This window comes from Microcaecilia unicolor, chromosome 5 (assembly GCF_901765095.1).
Source record: "Microcaecilia unicolor chromosome 5, aMicUni1.1, whole genome shotgun sequence".
NCBI classification, from domain to species: Eukaryota; Metazoa; Chordata; class Amphibia; order Gymnophiona; family Siphonopidae; genus Microcaecilia; species Microcaecilia unicolor.
Window position 1 is genome coordinate 192,303,909 of NC_044035.1, and position 22,716 is coordinate 192,326,624.

At 45.0% G+C, this 22,716-nt stretch overlaps 1 protein-coding gene across 1 annotated transcript in view; it reads left to right on the forward strand.

The window, feature by feature from the left end:
- LOC115470474 (C-factor-like) overlaps positions 1–22,716 on the forward strand; it is a 306,672-nt gene that overhangs the window by 109,318 nt on the left and 174,638 nt on the right. Inside the window, exon 4 of the mRNA XM_030203679.1 lies at positions 20,640–20,827. Coding sequence (XP_030059539.1) covers positions 20,640–20,827 — 188 coding nt within the window. The remainder of the gene's footprint in view (positions 1–20,639; positions 20,828–22,716) is intronic.

The following is a 22,716-nucleotide window of genomic DNA, read 5'->3' on the forward strand; positions in this document are numbered from 1 at the left end:
GCAGGAAGGGTGACATGCTGCCCCCCTCCCTCGAGTTTAAGATGGTAGCAAGTATAGTTATGTTACCTGAAATAAAGGAAGCAAGCAAGCAGAAAAGGTAGTCAGGTGCTGTGACAAAAGCCTACATCTGCCCTTTCTCATACTACAAGGAAAACATTTATCCTGCCTAGACCATTTGATAGGCAAACATATTAAACTGTCAAACATTGTCTCCAATTATGTCATGTGTATTCCCTGCATGTCTCTATTCCCTCTTTGTGATCCACTCAAAAGCATGTTAAGTGATATTGGCTCGTTGACCCAAGTGGTGCCTATCAACTGAAGTGGACACTTCTGTAGCTAGGATGGTATCCCAAGTGGATATGACTCACGGCTCATGAGCATTCTCTGACCACTAAGACCACAGATATCATTAGCTACGTGCTGCAGAGTGCTCCTGACCGTCCTGAACAAAGGGGAGCTATTATCCACTTTGGAGTTCACCTAAACCTCTCTCATTGAATGGTTACAGCTGCTGTGAAATTATGGGCTAATCATGAAAGCATAGATAAACTGAATCAGCTAGACCTTTATGGTTATAGGTGCTGAGGTACCCCTCCGACCTCTGCTGATGACAATATATATACTTGGCCTGCTCCAGGGACACCTGCTAGGCTGTGCCAAGAAGGGGTGCCATGCAACATGCCAGCTGGAGACCTGCCTGCTCAGCAGTTGGGTCTGGTGCTCATTTGCCATCAGGCAGACTCAAGCAGAGAGCAAGGTCACACAGAGCACAAAGGTGACACAGCCTCCAGAGTGAGTGCCAGGACAACTGCTCATATGCAGCAGGAGGTTACAATTTCCATATACATACCTACCACCAGTCAAACAGCAAACTGGACCCAACATGGTATTCAGGAGGATCAGCCTTGTGCAGTTTATGAGTGACTTATTTAGAATAACAGTGCCTGTTACTATAAGGTATCTCTTGTTCTGCCAGTATCCTCACCCTAGACACTCATTAGGCTCCAGACATTTAGATCACTACTGCAAATGTCAACTATACTTTGACATTTTGACACTGTTAAGTAATGTAAACCACAAATCAAATTGGACATATACAATCCCTACCCCTCTGTGCACTGACTTAGCAGACTACCCCCATTGTAACCAAACACAGGTGACAGAACGTTATCTATTAGCCATCCTGAATCCCCAACTCAGTTTGTACCAGTGGACCTGTTGACCTAAAGACAACAAACTACTAGAACACATACCTCACTTGTAAGACATGTGGTCTACACAGGATAGTAGAGTGCTGTTTCTCACCTATGGACATCAGACTGATCTCCAAATCGTTAGCACACTAGGGCACAGAGCGGCAGCACTGCAGACACAGAGAAATGTACAACAAAGGTGATAGTTGGGGCCAAGTGAGCCATTTCATGAGGCCAGGTATCTCTCTAGATGTACAGTACATCACAGAAAAGTGTCAAGCATTGCCACACATTCCATCCAACATTGTGAGCTATAACATCATGCACCCAACTGTATGTGACATTTCAAACAGCAAACCACAACACCACATATTTATTTTTGTTACATTTGTACCCTGCGCTTTCCCACTCATGGCAGGCTCAATGCGGCGGGCAATGGAGGGTTAAGTGACTTGCCCAGAGTCACAAGGAGCTGCCTATGTTGGGAATCGAACTCAGTTCCTCAGGGCCAAAGTCCACCACCCTAACCACTAGGCCACTCCTCCACCAACAATCATTAGTTGCACATCTACATTTTGACCTGTGCTAATGTGAGAGGGCAGGTGTCCTAACACAGTGCCTGTTGCTAGTCAATACAGTTCCATGTGAGCTGAATGTGCTCCCCAACCCTCTGCTGCATGGTGGCAATAACTGGATAAAACAATAATGTACCTCTCCATCAAGGCTAAATAGACAGTACTCCAAACCTGACACACCTCACATTTGGCTTAAAACCTTAGTCACACATCTCTGCAAAATCACACTTAACTTGGCAAAGCTGCTCATTTACCATGCATACAGATGTTGCTGTGGCTATTTTGCCCATCTATAGACACAAACTCTCAGACCTGTAACCACATGACAGGAGAAAAAACAATTGTAAACGCTATCATATACAGTTATACCTCCCCTATAAACCTTGGTAAAATACTCCTAAACTATAGATATCCAACTACTAGACTGAAATACTATAGTGCCTAGCAGCTTAGCCATCTACCTATCACATCAGTTGAACAATGCAGACCCTGTGATACACAAGATGTTTGTGGGGAAGAGATACCTGCTCCAATGGACTTGTAACAGCAGACCAGCACAGATTCCTGGCATCCACATGTTGGGCCATTCTGGCAAAGAATAAAGTGAGCACAGTGGCGTCTTAAATGTTGTTTGCTGGGTGTGCAGAATTGATGCCTGTACATGTCTATATCATCGACGTGCGCAATCGACGCACACCTACCATCTAGATGTCCTGTTTACAGGGTGTATCTTGGCGGCACAGTGATTGCTTTAAAAACAGACACACAGAACATTCCTTTACAGTGTTCGAGATGTGACAACACACACACACACACACACACACACACACACACACACACACACACACACACACACACACACACACTAGAAGTGCCAACTGTGTTACCTGACTGTATGTGTTTGACAGTGGTAGATGTGAGTCAAAACAGTCCCTTTGTATATATCCCTCAGGCCCATTGACCACTATTTTCTTCGTGGGTTTAGTAGAGAGGTGGGGCGTGGTTGTGGCGGAAGGAGTTGGTCTATGTTCTGGAGTTTGAAGAGGAGTAGGAATGTGATAGTGTACAGTGACAGGAGTGTGATAGTGCAGATTGAGAGAAGTGTGAGTAGGAGGAGTGAGAGGAGTGTGACTGGTGTTGGTGGTGGGCATGGTGTTGGTTGTGGTTCTTGTATGATGGAATGTGAGGAGGGGCCAAGTGGAATCACAGGGAGTGAGGCACCACCCGGTGCAGGTCAGGGCCACCAAATAGGGAGGGCAAAATTCCTCAGATCCAGTCTCCAAAGGGGGGAGGCTCAATGCCGGGGTCTGTCTCTCTCCTGCTCCTGTCGGGACCTGGGTGATTGTGTTAACGTGATAACATGGACCCAGCACACAGGAGCAGGATACAGATAGACCCTGACACCAGGCCCCCCCTTGGAGACCGGGTAGGAGCAGATATACTGACATAGGAAGGTGAGGGACGGGGATATCCTGAGTGAGTGTGCAAGGGGCGGTGGTGGTGGTGGTGGTGGCAGCTGCGTCCCAAGTGGGAGAGAGTGGTGGCTGCATCCTGAGTGGGGGGAGGGTGGCAGCCGTTTTGGCTGCGTCCCTGCTCGGTGACTCAGCATTCTCAAACTTGCACTTTGGTAGCACTCTAAATCGCTTTGTCGACCAATAGAGGACTCATCTATCATCCCCTGAAGAAGGCTTTTCTGCCAAAACACGGACCGTGTAGGGTCCCAATAAACTTTGTTTGGAGCTCTTATCTCTGTGTTTGGGCTGGTCACTTGGCTTTCTTCCACCTTGAGTTTGCTTTGCTTGCATTATTGTGGAAGGAGTGGACCCCCCCCCCTTTTTTTTCTCCTTTGTTTCCATTGGCTCTGATACAGGCCTGGCTCTGTGTCTCAGCAGCCCTGGTATAGCTGGCCAAACCAGTGGTGAGGAGAGCCTGAGGGAGCTAGGGAGGGGGCTCCACAGGCTGCACAGGCTTCACCTCCACCAAAAGGGTCCTTGCGCTTTCACCTTCCTGGCCAAGACATCAATCAAGACATCATACTAAGGGTCTTGAGTGGGTGTGGGTCCTCCATTTTTCTGAGGCCAAGAGCCATCTGATCCTTGAAATTGTGCTGGCTAATTACGATGCCTTATTTGGAGAAGCCAGCATCAGAATGTCAAAGGTGTCAAAAGACTGCATATGGACATCCAGTACAAGAGCTGTGAGCAACCTGGGGGTGGACATGCGCACAATGGAGCAGATGAAGCCTTGCTTCAGGGACATAAAGTCAGATGTCAAGTGGATTGTGAGCCATGCAAGGGGAACAGGGGGTGGGAGCCTGTGCATGGAGAGATTGACACCCTTAGAGAAGAGCACCTTTCAATCCTATTAACAGACTCAAAATGTATATCAGGGGTGTAGCTACGTGGGGCCACAGGGGCATGGGCCCCCAAAGATTTGGCCCTGGCCTCTCCCGCCTGTGCTGGCTGGGGTCCCCAACCCCTGCCAAAAAAATTGCAGAGCTGGCTATACCCGGGGAGGGGGAGACAGCGGCCAACACATTACTCTCTCCAGGAAAAAAAAATTAAATGATCCCAGGTTCCAATCTAATTCATGTTTAATATGGGATAAAATGCCATAAATAAGTAAATAAACATAAACTTCTAACGTTCAGCACCTGATTCTCAAAGTGGACATATTCCAAACACTATAATGAAAATAAAATTATTTTTTTTCTACCTTTGTTGTCTGGTGACTTTGTTTCTCTGATCATGCTGGTCCAGTATCTGATTCTGCTGCTCTCTATCTGTTCCCTTGACTCCGTTTCCAGGGCTTCCTTTCCATTTATTTCTTTTCTTTCCTCCTTTCTTCTTCATTTCTGGTCCTCCGCATACTTGACTGTACAGTGGATCCAGCTTCTGCCTATTTTCTCCATCCATGTGCAGTTTCTCTCCTCACTTCCTTTTCCCTCATCTAATCTCCTTCCTCTATCTTCCCTCCATGTCCAGCATTTCTTCTCTCTCCCTTCCCTGCCCTCCATCCATGTCCAGAATTTCTCTTGCTCTTCCTGCCATCCATGTCCTGAAACTCTCCTCTCTCCCCTGCCCCTCTCTATCCATCCATACCCAGCAATTCTCTTATCTCCCCTGCCCCCTCTGCCCAGCAATTCTCTCCTCTGCCCATCCATGCCCAGCAATTCTCTCCCCTGCTTCCCTCTGCCCATCCATGGCCAGCAAATCTCTCCCCTGCCTCCCTCTGCCCATCCATGGCCAGCAATTCTCTCCCCTGCCTCCCTCTGCCCATCCATGCCCAGCAATTCTCTCCCCTGCCCATCCGTGCCCAGCAATTCTCTCCCCTGCCTCCCTCTGCCCATCCATGGCCAGCAATTCTCTCCCCTGCCCCCCTCTGCCCATCCATGGCCAGCAATTCTCTCCCCTGCCTCCCTCTGCCCATCCATGCCCAGCTGTTCTCCTCCCTTGCCTCCCTCTGCCCATCCATGCCCAGCAATTCTCTCCCCTGCCTCCCTCTGCCCATCCATGCCCAGCAATTCTCTCCCCTGCCTCCCTCTGCCCATCCATGCCCAGCTGTTCTCCTCCCTTGCCTCCCTCTGCCCATCCATGCCCAGCAGTTCTCTCCCCTGCCCCCCTCTGCCCATCCATGCCCAGCAATTCTCTCCCCTGCCTCCCTCTGCCCATCCATGCCCAGCTGTTCTCCTCCCTTGCCTCCCTCTGCCCATCCATGCCCAGCAGTTCTCTCCCCTGCCCCCCTCTGCCCATCCATGCCCAGCAATTCTCTCCCCTGCCTCCCTCTGCCCACCCATGCCCAGCAAGTCTCTCCCCTGCCTCCCTCTGCCCACCCATACCCAGCAGGTCTCTTCCCTGCCCCCCTCTACCCACCCATGCTCAGCAAGTCTCTCCCCTGCCCCCCTCTACCCATCCAGCGATTCTCCTCCCTCCCCTGCCGCTCCGAAGCATGTCCAAAGATGTCCTTCGCTCCCACCCTCCCCTCCAGCTCCCCTCCGTCTTTTTTTAATTACCTCCGTCGAAACCCGCACGCCATTTAAAGCCCTGCTGCGTGCTGGCCATCTCCAGGCTTCCCCTGCTTGATTCGGATGATGTTCGTGCCTTAGTCCCGCCTTCGCGAAAAAAGGAAATGACGTCAGAATGAAGGCGGGACTAAGGCACGAACATCATCCGAATCAAGCAGGGGAAGCCTGGAGACGGCCAGCACGCAGCAGGGCTTTAAATGGCGTGCACTTCGACGGAGGTAATTAAAAAAAGTCGAAGGGGAGCAGGAAGGGAGGGTGGGAGCGAAGGACATCTTTGGACATGCTTTGGAGCGGCAGGGGAGGTAAGCATTGCCTGTGATGGCGCCTTCCTGCCATGCTTACCTCCCGCAATGGAGCCGGCTCGCCCCCAACAACAACCGGCTCGCAAGAGCTGTCAAAATTTAACAAGCGGCTCTTGCGAGCCGGTGCGAGCCGGCTCCAGCACACCACTGGAATAGCCTTATATAACATGGTGATAGTCCCCAAGTGGCTGTATGTGTTCCAGACCCTGCCATTATATCTGACCAAAGCTGATGAAAAACGACTAAACAAGATCTTGCAGACCTTTTTGTGGAAAAAGAAAAAACCTAGAACAGCTTTGTCTAATCTACACCTTCCGGTGGAGTTTGGAGGCCTGGGGTTGCTGAACCTGCGCTACATGACAATATCCAGTGGCCTAAGACACTTGAATGATTGGCTGAGGCGCAGGCAATACTTTACTCCATCTCGATTAAAACTACTAGAGACTGAACAGAAACATATAAGTTACTTACTACACAGACGAAGCAAAGAAGAACTTGGCCTGCTGGATAAGGCGCAGCTCTTGCCTGCAGCGCAGGCAGTCTGGCACTGGCTCTGCCGACACCACCGATTTTCGCCTCGCATTACCCCATATCTCCCAGTTTGTGGCAACCCGGAATTCCGACCGGGTCAGATTTATGAGGTGTTTGCCCGATGGAAAGAGAAAGGGCTGGAGTACGTATTGCAGGCCATCGATGAAGAAGGTTGGCCTAAGTCGTGGGCAGTACTCCAGGCCCAATTCTCCCTGAGTTTCTTGGACTGGTTTCATTATTACCAATTAAAGCACTATATAGAGAGCCTCCCACCAGAAGCGCTAGCGGAAGATGTACAAGAGGAACTAGGTTCGGCGCTCTCTTTGGGGGTACAACATAAAGTGCCACTAACGTTCTACGATAGACATTTTAAGGACATGGCAAAAGAGCCAGATTTTGAGAGACTATCTAAATTATGGAGTGAGGAATTGGGGATGGAGATCACAACTGCACTACTGCGGGAGCATCTTGTTGGCTACTGCAGAAACACGGACCAAGCAAATTATTGGGAAATACAATTTAAGTTTACACTGAGGGCATATCTGCCTCCCAGACGAGCATTCCATATTGGAGTATCGCCAGATGGGGCATGCCCCACATGTACAGCGGAAGGCGTTGGGTCATATGTTCTGGAACTGTCCACGGATTTGAAAGTTTTGGAGGGACTTGACTAAACAGATGGCCATTATTTGGAACGTAAACTGGCAGATGGATGCTCGACTTCTTTTTGGTTACCCGCGAATTTCTAGACCTACTCCGAGGGGCTGCCGAGCTTTTGCCATGTGATCAGTGATGGTGGCGAAGAAAACAATATTGTCTGCATGGCTGTCTGTGGAGGGACCAACGATATCTCAGTGGAGAGGACAGATGATTTACCTGCTGCGCACGGAAAGAACGAGCTTGCGAAACTGGAGGCCATTGGGCGTAAGGACTTTTTGGAATTGCTGGACGCCGTTCTGGCTTACGTTGACACCCTAAGCTAGGTTTGTGTTTTACATTTATATTGTTTTCTGACAGCAATTTATATTGATTTATAACCTTTGTTTCAGACTTCAGCAACCACTTACGGTCAGCATTCCGTTCCTGATGAAGCCGTGGTCTTAGGTGAAACGGCGATCTCCGTAGAACGGATTATGACAAGTGTTTGAAACCAGCTTAAAGCTAAGTTTTTTGTTTTTCGGTTTGCTGATATAATTCAGGTTTTCTCAACTGAGCCTGATGTATTGAATGCAGTCAGTCAACATAATTTGGTGTGCTGCCAGTTAATATTAAATTGAGGCTTTTTAATTTAGCCACAAATAAAATAACAGAGTTTTTTTGCCCAGTGATAGAAACACTGCATAAGTTATTTAAATCAATCATCTATAACTATGCACTAAACCACAGGTAATTTACCAGTGGCTTCTGAGGGCTTTTTTCTCTGTTATACGACAAAACACCTTAAAAAATTGGACTGGAGCGTTTGATTTGTACTGTGGTATTTTTTTGCTCCAGTAAACTGCACTTTGTTCTAGTTACTATTTGATATAGTCTTTCAGCAGTATGTCACAAAATCCATGGAGCACAGGCTATAGTTTTTCCAATGATCAATTCAAGAACTTGCTTAGCTTTCCGTCAGATTTCTCCATAGATTCAGAATCTCCAACTACTGAAAATAGTTGGAGTGATATCACTTTAAAATCAAAAAATATTGTTAAAATAGAGCTAAACAGTGGTTTGTTAATTCAATATTGCAAAACAGAAAGAATTCCAAGGGGACTTCGTGTCAACAAAGCCCCTCAGTGTTTCACGGAAGACAAGGAATTCATTGATAAGTGGAATAGAATATTGAATAAATGTTCCCTTGATTTAATGCTACTCATTATTGAAAAAAGCCAAAGTAATTTAAACATATTAAAAGAAGAATTAGACGCTGAAGTAACTAAACTGAAGGCTAGTACCACATTAACAGATTTTGATCAACAACACTCAATCTTAAAAGATCATGTGAATAAATTTCGGGAAAATCTTAAAAAATCCAAAACCAAGAAATTAATCAGGGACGAAAAAGATTACACCACAAATAAAGTTTACCCCTGGATGCAAACTGACGATGTAGAATTACCTTCCAATAAGAAAAGCATTTCTTTCTATGATTCCTCATCATCCAATAGTAGTGGCGAAGTGAGTAATTTCAATAGACAAAAGCCTTTTTTAGGGAACAGACAAGGGAGAGTCAACAGAAGAGGGAACGTAGGACAATGGAACAGACCCCGTACACGGTCTCAGAAATAAAATCTGTCGTTATTAATTTATCTAACAGAATAATAACTCCAGTTGAAGAATCTATTTTACTGAAGGGTCTGTCATACGTCCCCTCAACACATTTTAAGGATTTCCAATTTCACGTGGATTTAGAGAAATTCATTAGAAAACTAGAGATAAAATTGTTCTTTGATAGTCAAGATACCACCTATGACAGAACCATTATAAAACCAAAGAGCATTTGGAGACCTCCTGCTTCACAGAATCCTGTGTTGCATACGTTCAAAACCATGATTCTCAGTGATTTAGATAAATATAAACGTAATAATAGTTTTTTGCACTTCAAGAAATTCAATATTTCAAAGGAAGAAATGCGAGCTCTTAACACCTTAAAAAATGATAATAACATCATCATTAAAAAGGCGGACAAAGGTGGAGGTATTGTAATACAAAATCGGAGTGATTACATCAATGAAGCTTTAAGACAATTAAATGACATTAAATCATATAAAAGATTGATGCTTGACCCTACTAATAGGCTCAAATCTTTGATTAATCGAATTACCACCAAAGCTTTAGAAGAAGGATATATCACTTTTAAAGATAAAAAATTTTTGTGTCGCAGTTCACCAACTATACCGGTAATGTATTTTTTACCGAAGGTTCACAAGAGTCTTGAGAATCCACCGGGCAGACCGATTCTTTCGGGAAGAAACTCCATACTAGAACCTTTATCTTCCTTCATTGACACTTTTCTACGACCAGAAGTGTCAAAATACCCATCATATATTAGGGATACCACTCATTTTCTTGAAAAAATTGAAGAAGTTGGATCTAATTACCCTCATGCACTCATGGTTACATTGGACGTATGCTCACTATACACATCCATTCCCCAAGATGAAGCTTTAAACAACATAAGGAATATTCTTGAAAACAGAATCAGACCGCATCACATCCCTACCGATTTTCTCCTTTCGCTTGCAAGAATAGCGATGAAAGAAAATTATTTTTTCTTTCTTGATAAACTTTACTTACAAACAAGTGGGGTGGCAATGGGAGCTACATTTGCTCCGTCCATCGCCAATTTATATATGTCCCAATATGAGACCACATGGATAGACAAATCCCCTTTTTTTGAGATTATCGCACAGTGGTGGAGATATATCGATGATATTTTCATGATTTGGATAGGTACAGCCACAGATCTTCAGAAATTCATGACATGGCTCAATAATTGCGATGAGAACATTCAGTTTACGGAACAACATTCATCCACCAACATTCATTTTTTAGATGTAGAAATTAACAAAACATCAGAGGGCTTTGTTACTAAAGTGTTTAAAAAAGAGACAGACCGGAACACTTTTTTACATAGTTCCAGCTGTCATCCCAAACACTTGAAAGATAGTCTTCCTTTTTCACAGATGCTTAGGATCAGACGGATTTGTTCTGATTTCAATATGTTTAAAGTTCAGGCTAACAATCTAATGTCAAACTTACAAGATAGGGGCTATAGTAGATCAATTTTGAAGAAAGCATATCGAAGGGCAAAATACAATGATAGAAGTTTACTTTTATCCAAACATTTAGAACGTCAAGACTCCGATAAGTTCACTATGGTAATGCAATTCAGTGAACATAGTGAGAATCTCGCCACAATGATTAAGAAAAGATGGGAGATTATGAAAACATCACACGTTTTTGAAAATATGGACCTCCGTATTGCTTTCTCGAGGACAAGAAATATCAAAGAGATCCTCAGTCCCGCAGATATTAAACTCTCGACAGATAAAAATGAAACCAGAATTTATGGACACTTTAAATGCGGCCACTGCTCAATTTGCAATATTACCACGCAAACCAAACAGATTATAAATCCAAAAACTAATAAAATTCATAAACTCTTGCAGTTTACTAATTGCCTTTCCAATCATGTTGTTTACTGTTTGACGTGTCCTTGCAACAAAAAATATATAGGCATGACTACAAGATCCCTCAAGGTTAGAATCCTCGAACACAGGTCTAACCTTAGAAGATCAGCGATCAAAGAACCCATTGTTGCACATTGCATTGAACACAAGCATAAGTTTGAAGACTTACGATGCCTTGCAATTGATTGGATTAAGCCATTCCATCGGGGAGGCAATCGCAAAATTGCACTTGCAAGAAGGGAAGCTAAGTGGATTTTTGAATGGGATACGTTGGAACCCAATGGACTTAAGAATGCAATCGATTGGTTCAATTTTTACTAACGTTCAAATACGTCATTACGACGATAGCATATTAACCAGCTGCTTTAATGAGAACGCCAAGGCGCCATTTTCTGAAAAGAGATTGAACCTTCATCATCAGTATGCCTGCTCGTGGTGTGATTCTTTTGTGTTTTACATTTATATTGTTTTCTGACAGCAATTTATATTGATTTATAACCTTTGTTTCAGACTTCAGCAACCACTTACGGTCAGCATTCCGTTCCTGATGAAGCCGTGGTCTTAGGTGAAACGGCGATCTCCGTAGAACGGATTATGACAAGTGTTTGAAACCAGCTTAAAGCTAAGTTTTTTGTTTTTCGGTTTGCTGATATAATTCAGGTTTTCTCAACTGAGCCTGATGTATTGAATGCAGTCAGTCAACATAATTTGGTGTGCTGCCAGTTAATATTAAATTGAGGCTTTTTAATTTAGCCACAAATAAAATAACAGAGTTTTTTTGCCCAGTGATAGAAACACTGCATAAGTTATTTAAATCAATCATCTATAACTATGCACTAAACCACAGGTAATTTACCAGTGGCTTCTGAGGGCTTTTTTCTCTGTTATACGACAAAACACCTTAAAAAATTGGACTGGAGCGTTTGATTTGTACAACATAAAGTGCCACTAACGTTCTACGATAGACATTTTAAGGACATGGCAAAAGAGCCAGATTTTGAGAGACTATCTAAATTATGGAGTGAGGAATTGGGGATGGAGATCACAACTGCACTACTGCGGGAGCATCTTGTTGGCTACTGCAGAAACACGGACCAAGCAAATTATTGGGAAATACAATTTAAGTTTACACTGAGGGCATATCTGCCTCCCAGACGAGCATTCCATATTGGAGTATCGCCAGATGGGGCATGCCCCACATGTACAGCGGAAGGCGTTGGGTCATATGTTCTGGAACTGTCCACGGATTTGAAAGTTTTGGAGGGACTTGACTAAACAGATGGCCATTATTTGGAACGTAAACTGGCAGATGGATGCTCGACTTCTTTTTGGTTACCCGCGAATTTCTAGACCTACTCCGAGGGGCTGCCGAGCTTTTGCCATGTGATCAGTGATGGTGGCGAAGAAAACAATATTGTCTGCATGGCTGTCTGTGGAGGGACCAACGATATCTCAGTGGAGAGGACAGATGATTTACCTGCTGCGCACGGAAAGAACGAGCTTGCGAAACTGGAGGCCATTGGGCGTAAGGACTTTTTGGAATTGCTGGACGCCGTTCTGGCTTACGTTGACACCCTATGCTAGGGGGCACATAATGAACATGTAACATAGATGTGCAACAGATGCTACCATAATAGTTGGAGTGTGAGGACTGTGACTAAAGACTGCAACAGGGAGGGGGGTTTGTTGGAAGGGGGGAGGAGCATAGGGGGAGAAACTGTAAAAAAAAAAGTACTGGAGAGGCAATTAGAAAGACCAGAAGACAGTGAGACCTTTGCTGTTGTGTGCAGTGTAATGAGCTTTGTCGTTGGAAGCATTAAGATTGCAGTGTTAGATAACTACGCAGAGTCATCTGTATGTTAATGATGTTTTATGATTTCTCCAATAAAAATTATTGAACCATACCTCATACGATCACTATACAACTTTGTATTTGTTATCCACCGACTGGGCAAACACCTTTGACGGTACTATGTAAGCCATATTGAGCCTGCAAATAGGTGGGAAAATTTGGGGTACAAATGCAATAAATAAATAAACCAAAGACACCCTGTGAACATAACTGGCAAACAGAGAATCAAGCAGCTCTGAAGATCTCCCCCAGCAACCACTAGTGCAAGCACCAGGTCCAGAAGACAAGCAAAGTTGTACTCTGCAAAACCTGTGGACACTAAAGGCAGAAAATTTTAAACATCAGGCTTGTATACCCCAACATTACCGTGCCATACTCTCAACATGTCTAAACATGGATGTCTTGATGTGTAGATTGACATCCTAAAATTACTATTTCCACATGGATGCCACTTACATATGTAAATAGCAGCATTTCCATTTCATAGGGCTTTCGGAATAATGGCCTGTACCAGATTCTTAAGTCTATGTATGGGTTATGTGCCAGTTTTTGCAATTCTGCTTTACTAGTCCACACGTACTTCATCTCTTTCAGAAGCTTCAGCTCAATACATAAGTGCATAAGTACATAAGTATTGCCATACTGGGAAAGACCAAAGGTCCATCGAACCCAGCATCCTGTTTCCAACAGTGACCAATCCAGATCACAAATACCTGGCAAGATCCCAAAAAGTACAAAACATTTTGTACTGCTTATCCCAGAAATAGTGGATTTTCCCCAAGTCCATTTAATAACGGTCTATGGATTTTTCCTTTTAGGAAGCTGTCCAAACCTTTTTTAAACTCCACTAAGCTAACTGCATTTACCACATTCTCTGGCAACGAATTCCAGAGTTTAATTACACGTTGAGTGAAGAAAACTTTTCTCAGATTCGTTTTAAATTTACTACATTGTAGCTTCATCGCATGCCCCCTAGTCCTAGTATTTTTGGAAAGCGTGAACAGACGTTTCACATCTACCCGTTCAACTCCACTCATTATTTTATAGACCTCTATCATATCTCCCCTCAGCCGCCTTTTCTCCAAGCTGAAGAGCCCTAGCCGCTTTAGCCTTTCCTCATAGGGAAGTCGTCCCATCCCCTTTATCATTTTTGTCGTCCTTCTCTGCACCTTTTCTAATTCCACTATATCTTTTTTGAGATGCGGCAACCAGAATTGAACACATGGAGCAATACAAAGACATCCTCATTTTTGTTTTCCATTCCTTTCCTAATAATACCTAACATTCTATTTGCTTTCTTAGCCACAGCAGCACACTGAGCAGAAGGTTTCAATGTATCATCAACAATGACACCTAGATCCCTTTCTTGGTCCGTGACTCCTAACATGGAACCTTGCCTGACGTAGCTATAATTCGGGTTCCTCTTTCCCACATGCATCACTTTGCACTTGCTCACATTAAACGTCATCTGCCATTTAGACGCCCAGTCTCCCAGTCTCGTAAGGTCCTCTTGTAATTTTTCACAATCCTCCCGCGATTTAACGACTTTGAATAACTTTGTGTCATCAGCAAATTTAATTACCTCACTAGTTACTCCCATCTCTAGGTCATTTATAAATATGTTAAAAAGCAGCGGTCCCAGCACAGACCCCTGGGGAACCCCACTAACTACCCTTCTCCATTGAGAATACTGACCATTTAACCCTACTCTCTGTTTTCTTTTAACCAGTTTTTAATCCACAATAGAACACTACCTCCTATCCCATGACTCTCCAATTTCCTCTGGAGTCTTTCATGAGGTACTTTGTCAAACGCCTTCTGAAAATCCAGATACACAATATCAACCAGCTCCCCTTTATCCACATGTTTGTTCACCCCTTCAAAGAAATGTAGTAGATTGGTGAGGCAAGATTTCCCTTCACTAAATCCATGTTGACTTTGTCTCATTAATCCATGCTTTTGAATATGCTCTGTAATTTTGTTCTTAATAATAGTCTTTACCATTTTGCTCGGCATCGATGTCAGACTCTCCGGTCTATAATTTCCCGGATCTCCTCTGGAACTTTTTTTTTTTTTAAATCGGCATGGAAGGGGCGATCTCGCGATGCTGTGAGCTGGACGGACGCTTCGCGCTACAGCTCTGGGACCCCGGCTCCTAAACGTCCCCAAAACAAAAGAAAACAGCTGATTTGCTCCCCTCCCGCGACTATACGCAACGGAGAATTTTATGGACAGATATCTACGCCGCTCACCCGGTCAGATGGCGCATAAAACGGTGAAAAAAGAGAAAAATAAAACCGGGAATGAAAACAAAATGGCGGACAACGAGAGCGAGTTGAGAACGGAGTTCTCAGAAGCCCAACTAGCGCAGATCACAGCAGCGATTATGAAGGCACTAGCCCCGCAATGGGACTCCTTATCCGAAAAACTGGACAGTTATGCGGCTGGCTTTGATGGCTTGCAAACCCGAGTGGGAGATGTGGAGACCCGAGTAATGGCACTGGAGGACGATGTGAGAACACATGGGCCTGAGATCTCCAGTTTGAAGCAACAATTGAAAGACCTGACTGATAAGTTTGAAGATCTCGAGAATCGCTCGCGGAGAAACAATATAAGGTTAGTTGGCCTACCTGAAAGCATACCGGAGGCTAATATGGCAGAGTGGCTGGAACAATGGCTGGGCAGGGAACTGGCTCTGACCGATTCAAGAGGGCCATTGGTAGTAGAAAGAGCCCACAGAGTAGGCCGAAAAATCGAAGACGCTAACCGGCCCCGAGTGGTAATAGCAAAAGTGTTGAACTATAAACATAAGCAAGAAATTTTGCAAGGTTTCAAATTGAAGAGAGACACTCTGACCTATAATTCTAAACGAGTATTAATCTTCCAAGACTTTTCCCGGACGGTACAAGAAAAGAGGAGACAATTTCACCCCCTCTGCACAACGTTGATTAAGAAAAAAATCAAATTCATGCTAACATATCCAGCTCGGTTGCGAATCTTTCACCAAGATAGATGGCAGCACTTTGATGCAGTACAACCTGCAAGAGCATTTCTGAACGGCCACGGATTAATGGCGGGAGACTGAGAGCGGCTGAGCAGGCGCGGGAGCCTGGTCATGAGGCATAAGCAATTTACAAGGTGAGGGGAAGCACGAGGAATGGGGGGGGCAGGTGAGAGTCGGGACTCCTTAGCGTCACAAGGGATCCCCACTTTCAGCTAGCACTGGAAGGTTACACAGGGTTTTGGCAGAGGGTGAGGGGGGGAGGGGAGGGAGGGAGGGGTAGGAAGAACTGACAATTAATAATGTGTGAAGAAGAAGCTTCTGGGCAGGAAAGACAACGATTAATAAGGGAGGACAGACGCCATCGATGGACAGGGGGGGAAGGAATGGACAAAGAATTAGACATAATATATAGGACTAGGACTCATACAAAACAGCATCATGCGACGCAAACATGCCAATTAGGCTAGCCACATGGAACGTAGGGGGAATAACTTCCCCCATAAAAAGAACAAAAATCTTAGCTGCCCTAAAGAGACATAAAATATACATCGCTTGTTTACAAGAAACGAGGCTGTCAGACCAAGAGCATAAAAAACTGAAAAAGCAGTGGGTCGAAGAGGTTTATGCGGTTTCGGCCCAGGGGCGGAGGGGAGGAGTGGCTGTCCTAGTAAGGAGAGGAGTGCCCTGTAAATTGACAACAATAGAACGAGGAGAACAAGGGAATTACATACTGCTCCAGGGGTGGGCGCAAGGAATAAAATTCCACTTACTAGTAATATACGGTCCCAACACACCGGATAAAAAATTTTTCCAACGCCTGATGGCTAGATGTTTGGCAATCCGGGAGGGGGAACTGATGGTTGTGGGAAATTTTAACTTGATTTCTGACCCCACCTTAGACTGTTCAGCGACCGCGTCCCCATATTATCGAGGGTATAGATCTCAGATGTGGCAGACGTTTACCAACACACTGGGACTGGTGGACACTTGGAGGACCCTCCACATAGGAGAAAGGGACTATACTCACCATTCCCGGGCCCATAATACGCAGGCTTGCCTAGACTACATATTAACAGACCGATCTCTGTTCTCCCGGATACAGGCAGTCCACATAGGCCCTGTAGAGATCTCGGACCATGCCCCGGTGTGGGCGGACATTGAATTTGCTCTGGAGAAAGAGGGGGGTGGCCCAGGCTGGCGTTACCCAGTTTACTTAGCTAGGGACCCCCACTTCAACCAATATATACATACTAAATGGGCCGAATTTAAAGAGTATAACGCACAACACAAGGACTGGCCCAAGATATACTGGGCAACCTCGAAAGCAGTGCTGAGAGGTGATATAATTGCCTATGTATGCAGAAGGAAAAAACAGCTGGCGAACAGTATACTACAATTAGAAAAACAAACCCAAGTAGCTAAAAGGAAATATATTCAAAATCCTAATGCACGCACAATGGAGGCCCTGAGGGCGACACAGGTGGCCCTTAACACTCTTATACATGAGAAAACTACATGAATTACCAAAAATATAGGCTCAAGCGATTTGGGAACAGATCAGGGAAATTGATGGCCAGAATAATTAAGGGGTGGGGGGGTTCCAGAATTATAGAAGCGATTAAAGGCCCTAATGGACAGATAATAAATGACCATAAAACAATAGTCGACCAGTTCATGAAATATTTTGCCTCCTTATATGGAGCAGATGTGGGGGGGTGGGGGGCACCCTCGGAGATCCAACACTATCTAGAGCAGGCGAAGGTCCCCAAGCTGACAGAGCTAGAGCTAGAAGCCCTAAATGCACCTTTGCAACTTACTGAACTACAGGCAGCGATAAAGACTCTAAAGACATGCTCAGCCCCGGGACCTGATGGATACCCTGGAGAATACTATAAAAACCTGCTGATGGAAGTAGTGGGAGATCTGTTAGCTTATTTTGAAGAGGTAATTGGGACAGGTTCATTTCCCTTGCATGAAAATACAGCACTAATCACCCTGATCCCGAAACCAGAGAAGACCAGAGAACAGGTGACGTCTTACCGACCTATCTCTCTCATAAATGTAGAAGTAAAACTGCTAGCTAAGATATTGGCAGAGAGGATGGCCGTACCCCTTGCTAGGATGGTGACCCCAGAACAGGTGGGTTTTGTCAGAGGGAGGCAGTCCTCATTTAATATCCGGCGACTACTGCTGGCGATGGCTCGCTGCCGGGCGGGAGGAGATCCCGCCCTGGTGGTGAGCCTCGACGCAGAGAAGGCTTTCGACAGGGTCGCCTGGCCATATCTTTTCCAAACGCTAGAATACATGGGCTTTGATGGATGGTGTTTAGAGGTGATACGGGCACTTTACAAGGACCCACGGGCAGGACTATTGGTGAATGGAGTACAGGGCCCACGATTCCCGATAATGAGGGGGACGAGGCAGGGTTGTCCCCTGTCGCCACTCCTCTTTACTGTAGCCTTGGAGTCTCTGCTCCGAACTGTGATGTTAGCGGAGGAGGTGAGGGGGGTTGTTCTGGGGCGTGAGCAAGTCAAACTCTTAGCTTATGCTGATGACCTACTCCTGGTGCTACAAGAGCCAGCACGCTCTCTCCGGGGCATGTTGACCTGTCTGGAGACCTATGGACGCTACTCTGGATTTAAATTGAACTATGACAAATCCTGGGCACTCCCATTGATGCCCTCGGTGAGGGGCGCCTGGCGTGGACCTTTCCCTCTCAGATGGGCAGAAGATTCCCTCAAATATTTGGGGATACAGATACCAGCAGACTTGAAGAAGCTACATGAACTTAATGTGACTGTTTTAATGTCAGATACTAAGTCAAAGCTGGAGGGGTGGGAGAACCTTCCAATATCCCTATTTGTGCGAGTGGCACTGTATAATATGTTTATTATCCCAAAATGGCTATATGTCTTTCAAACAGTGCCTCTTTATCTTTCCAAAACGGATGAACGACAACAGAATAGACTTTTAAATAAATTTCTGTGGAAAGGGAGGAAGCCACGGCTCCCGTTAAGGATGATGTGCACCCCAGTGGAACATGGGGGGGTGGGCCTCATTAGCTTACGTCACGTGACTGTCGCCTGCGAAATGCGCCACATCAATGACTGGCATAGACGAACCTCAGATTTTTCAAACACCCCCCTGGAGAGGCGGATGTCCCCGGTTGCGGACTTGGGATGCCTCCTGCACTTGCCAGATAGGGAGACCCCTATGGAGCTACACCAGTCAGGCATAATGCCAGCAGCGCGGGCCACGTGGCGCTGGGTGTGCCGACTACATCATTTCTCACCAAGGGTAACACCATTCCTACCTATATGTGGCAACCCGAGGTTTCCCGCGGGTAATTTGTATCCAACATTTGAACGCTGGGAGAGACAGGGACTCAAATATTTGCTACAAGCAGTGACCGACGAAGGAAAAATTAAACCCTTTATGGAGCTACAAAGGGAGTACAATATCCCCAACAAAGACTATTGGTACTATTATCAACTGGCACATTATATTCGGGGTCTTCCTTGGACGGACCTGACTGAAGATGTCAGGGAGGAACTATCGACGGCATTCTCCTTTGAAGCACAACAGCGAGTGCCACTGACCTTCTACCACAGACATATCAAAGACTCAGCCTCAGAATTGGATTATAAAAAATTGGCGGAGGCCTGGACCAAAGACCTCGGAACCCCTATTAAAGTAGAGCACCTCAAGTCCTTTATTCTGGGTATTCTTAAGAGGTCCAGATTCACTGAACACTGGGAGACATGGTATAAATTTGCGCTCCGAATGTACATTTCACCGCGTAGAGCATTCCACATGGGGGCCTCTGCCTGGGGAGAGTGCCCGAGATGTGGTACAGAGGGCATACTGATTGGACACATGTCCTGGGGATGTAGGAGAGTGGAAAAGTTGTGGAGGGAGGTACTGTTGCAGGTCTCTACTTGGTGGGGATCTAGGTGGTACTATGATGTATTACTACTGTTTGGCAGACCCCGCCTAGGACTACCAGCGCCTAAAGGCTATAAATCATTTGCCAATAAGGTGACTTTAACAGTACTGCAGTCACTCCTGGCAGGATGGACAACCGGGCAGTGCCCGGGAATTCAACAATGGCGTGTCAAGTTGATTGTACTGATGAGACTTGAAAGGCTGGATATACAGGACTGGAACTCAGAAAGAGGTGTGGAATTCCAGGACTGTTGGAACCCCTTCTGGAGATCGTTGTCACCTGGAGTTAGAAGCAGACTTTTAAATGTTTAAATGATTGCCTGTTCTTCTGGGAAGGGAGGGGGGAAGGGAGGGGACAGGGAGTTAACATTGGGAGGGGGAGGAGAAAAATAAAATGTTCGGTGACGCAGTTAGAGATGATGTTATGACACAATTTCGTTTTATGTTCGTGTTGGAGCATTGTATAAGTTGTGTTACCAATAAACAGAATTAAACACAAAAATCGGCATGGAAGGCAGTGAATTTAAAATCTACATAGGGAGAAGTGTTCAATTGTATAGGACCTTGCCTCTGGAATATAGTTGGGTCCCTGCAAGACTTTGCTTTTTGGGAAGGCAGTTAAATCCAAGGTGTGTGTGTGTGTTTGTTTTTTTTATAAAGGTTTTGTCCCATTTTGATCCCTTAATGTAGATTTTTTTTTCTTTTTAAGTGAAACCGCCTGTCTTAACTTTTACTGTCGGAGCTACTAAGGGTTGGAGTTAGACTCTGTGCGTACAAATCACAAAGCCCCTTTCACCCACAAAACTCCAGCAATATAACACTGGCAGGGGGTGAGGTGGGGGGAAGAACTGGTCCAGATTTCAGTGAAGGCAAGTATCCCAATATTTCTTTGGAAAAGGAGAGTTCAGCAAAGATTTGTTCCAGTTTCATTCGCCTTCTATGGTCTCTGAAGGGATAAAGGAGCCTTATCTTAACTGTCTCATTCAGTATTTTCTATCCCAGAACTTTGATCCAGATCTATTTATCTTGTAGAAATAACTGATCCTGCCAGCGTGGATACAGCTGTGAAGTCTGTGCAGCAGAAATTGAAAGGAGCAGGTCTGAGCCTACTGATAAACAATGCAGCAATCATGTCACCCAGCACTCTGGAGACGCTGACTGCTGAGGACATGATGAATGTGTACGCAACCAATGTGATTGGGCCAATGCTAGTGACAAAAGTAAGTGCACATCTTGCAAAAATATTAACTGTCTGGCCATAAAACAGCAAGCATTGAAATGGAGAATCTTTGAACTCATTTGTCTCATGCTTTCCATGCATTCAAGAGCTCATGAGTTTGCAGTACAAAGTCTCTTGAGGGGTGGAAGTATTTTGCATGTAACATGACATGAATTAACCTCGCTCATAAGCCAGAGTATATAGGATATGATCTGTTAAATTTACAGTTACTGCCTGTTAGAGAACAGCAGGCTGAGAATCAGGAGTGCCCATATCACACTGTGGCTCCTTGTGATCTTGGGCAGGGCCAGTCTTAGGCAGGGGCAGATGCATAGGACCTTGAGCATCCAGAGGCCCCGTGGCGGCCTTAGCATATTTCTCCCACTCCCTGCTTCAGCCGTAATGCCGTCTCCTGTTCTCAATCTTAACTGCCTTAGCTCACTCCTACTCCCTTTTGTCTCCCTACACCGCTGCCTTCTTCAATCTGAGCCCCCGGCAGCATCAGTGAGGTAAGTATACTGCCTTCGGTGGCCCGAAGCTTTCTCTCTGCTGCAATTTTCTGTCCTGCATAGGTGGGACGCTGCAACAGAGAGAGAGTTTCCGGAGCCACCGAAGACAGTGTTCCTTCCTCACTGATGCTGCCAGCGGCCCGGAAAATTGAAGAAGACAGCTGTGCTGCGAGCCAGTACTAAGGGAGCGGGTAGGAGAGAGCTGAAAGCGGTTAGATTGAGACAGCCACTGAAGCCCATAAGGTTAATCTCCCTTTCCCTCTCTTCAGCGCACCTCATCCCCTTACCCAAACACAGCAAGCAAATCTGAGCTGCTCAATCCACGTTGTCATTCTTTATTACTGGTAACATTTTTATTGGGCAATAGGGCACCCTAGGGGCACTGCAGTGGACTTCGTAAAATGCTCCCAGGTACATATCTCACCCTTGCCTTGTCTGTTAAGCCCCCAGAAAACCTAACTGTACACCACTACCATAGACTTACGGGTGAAGGTGGCACCTATATGTGGGTACAGCGGGTTTCTGGTGAGCTTTGGGGGGTTCACAGTTTCCTCCACAAGTGTAACAGGACTGATTCTACAGCAGTTTGAACTTTGTTATCCTCTATGAATGTTTTCCTGTGACTGAAACTTTTCTTATGGTCTGTATCCTAATGGCTTGATTTTTTTGAGTTTTGCATTTGGACGTTTTTTGTTCGAAAATGGACTGAAAAACAAAACATCCAAATCACAAAACGTTTTTCAAAACAGTATTTTCGAAAGAAAAAGATAGACTACTTTTTTTTTTTGTTGAAAATGACCTTCTTTCCTGTTCAGAATTTGGGCGTTTTGTGTAAAACGTCCAAATTCAGATTTAGACGTCATATCGAAAATGCCCCTCTATATACCTTTGTAAGTCTAAGTGCTTTGAAAATGAACCTCTTGGTGTCCTTTTGAACACCTCTTTATCAAAAATATTTCAGGTTAATACTGTAACTAAAGCTGTGTCTTTGTAAATTGCCCCTGCTTAGGTACATTTGTGCATTCTTATTGGAGAAGCATTTTTCTGTCTTAGTCCAGTCTGTTTTATCTTCTGCAGACTATTGTAATGGCATATATACTGTCTTCTATCTGCTCAGTTAATCTCAAAACTACAGCTTTTACAATATACTGCTGCTAAGATAGTAACATAGTAACATAGTAGATGACGGCAGAAAAAGACCTGCATGGTCCATCGTGTTCAAAAATAAATGATTTGATCATACTACCTCTTGTTTGGTTGTACTACAATGGTTTCTTGTTATGCACGTATTTCTTTTAGTTTCAACATTTTTATTGATGATGCAGCATGTTAACGTGCCAACAAACTCCACTAACAAACTGGTTTTTAGTACATATCAAAC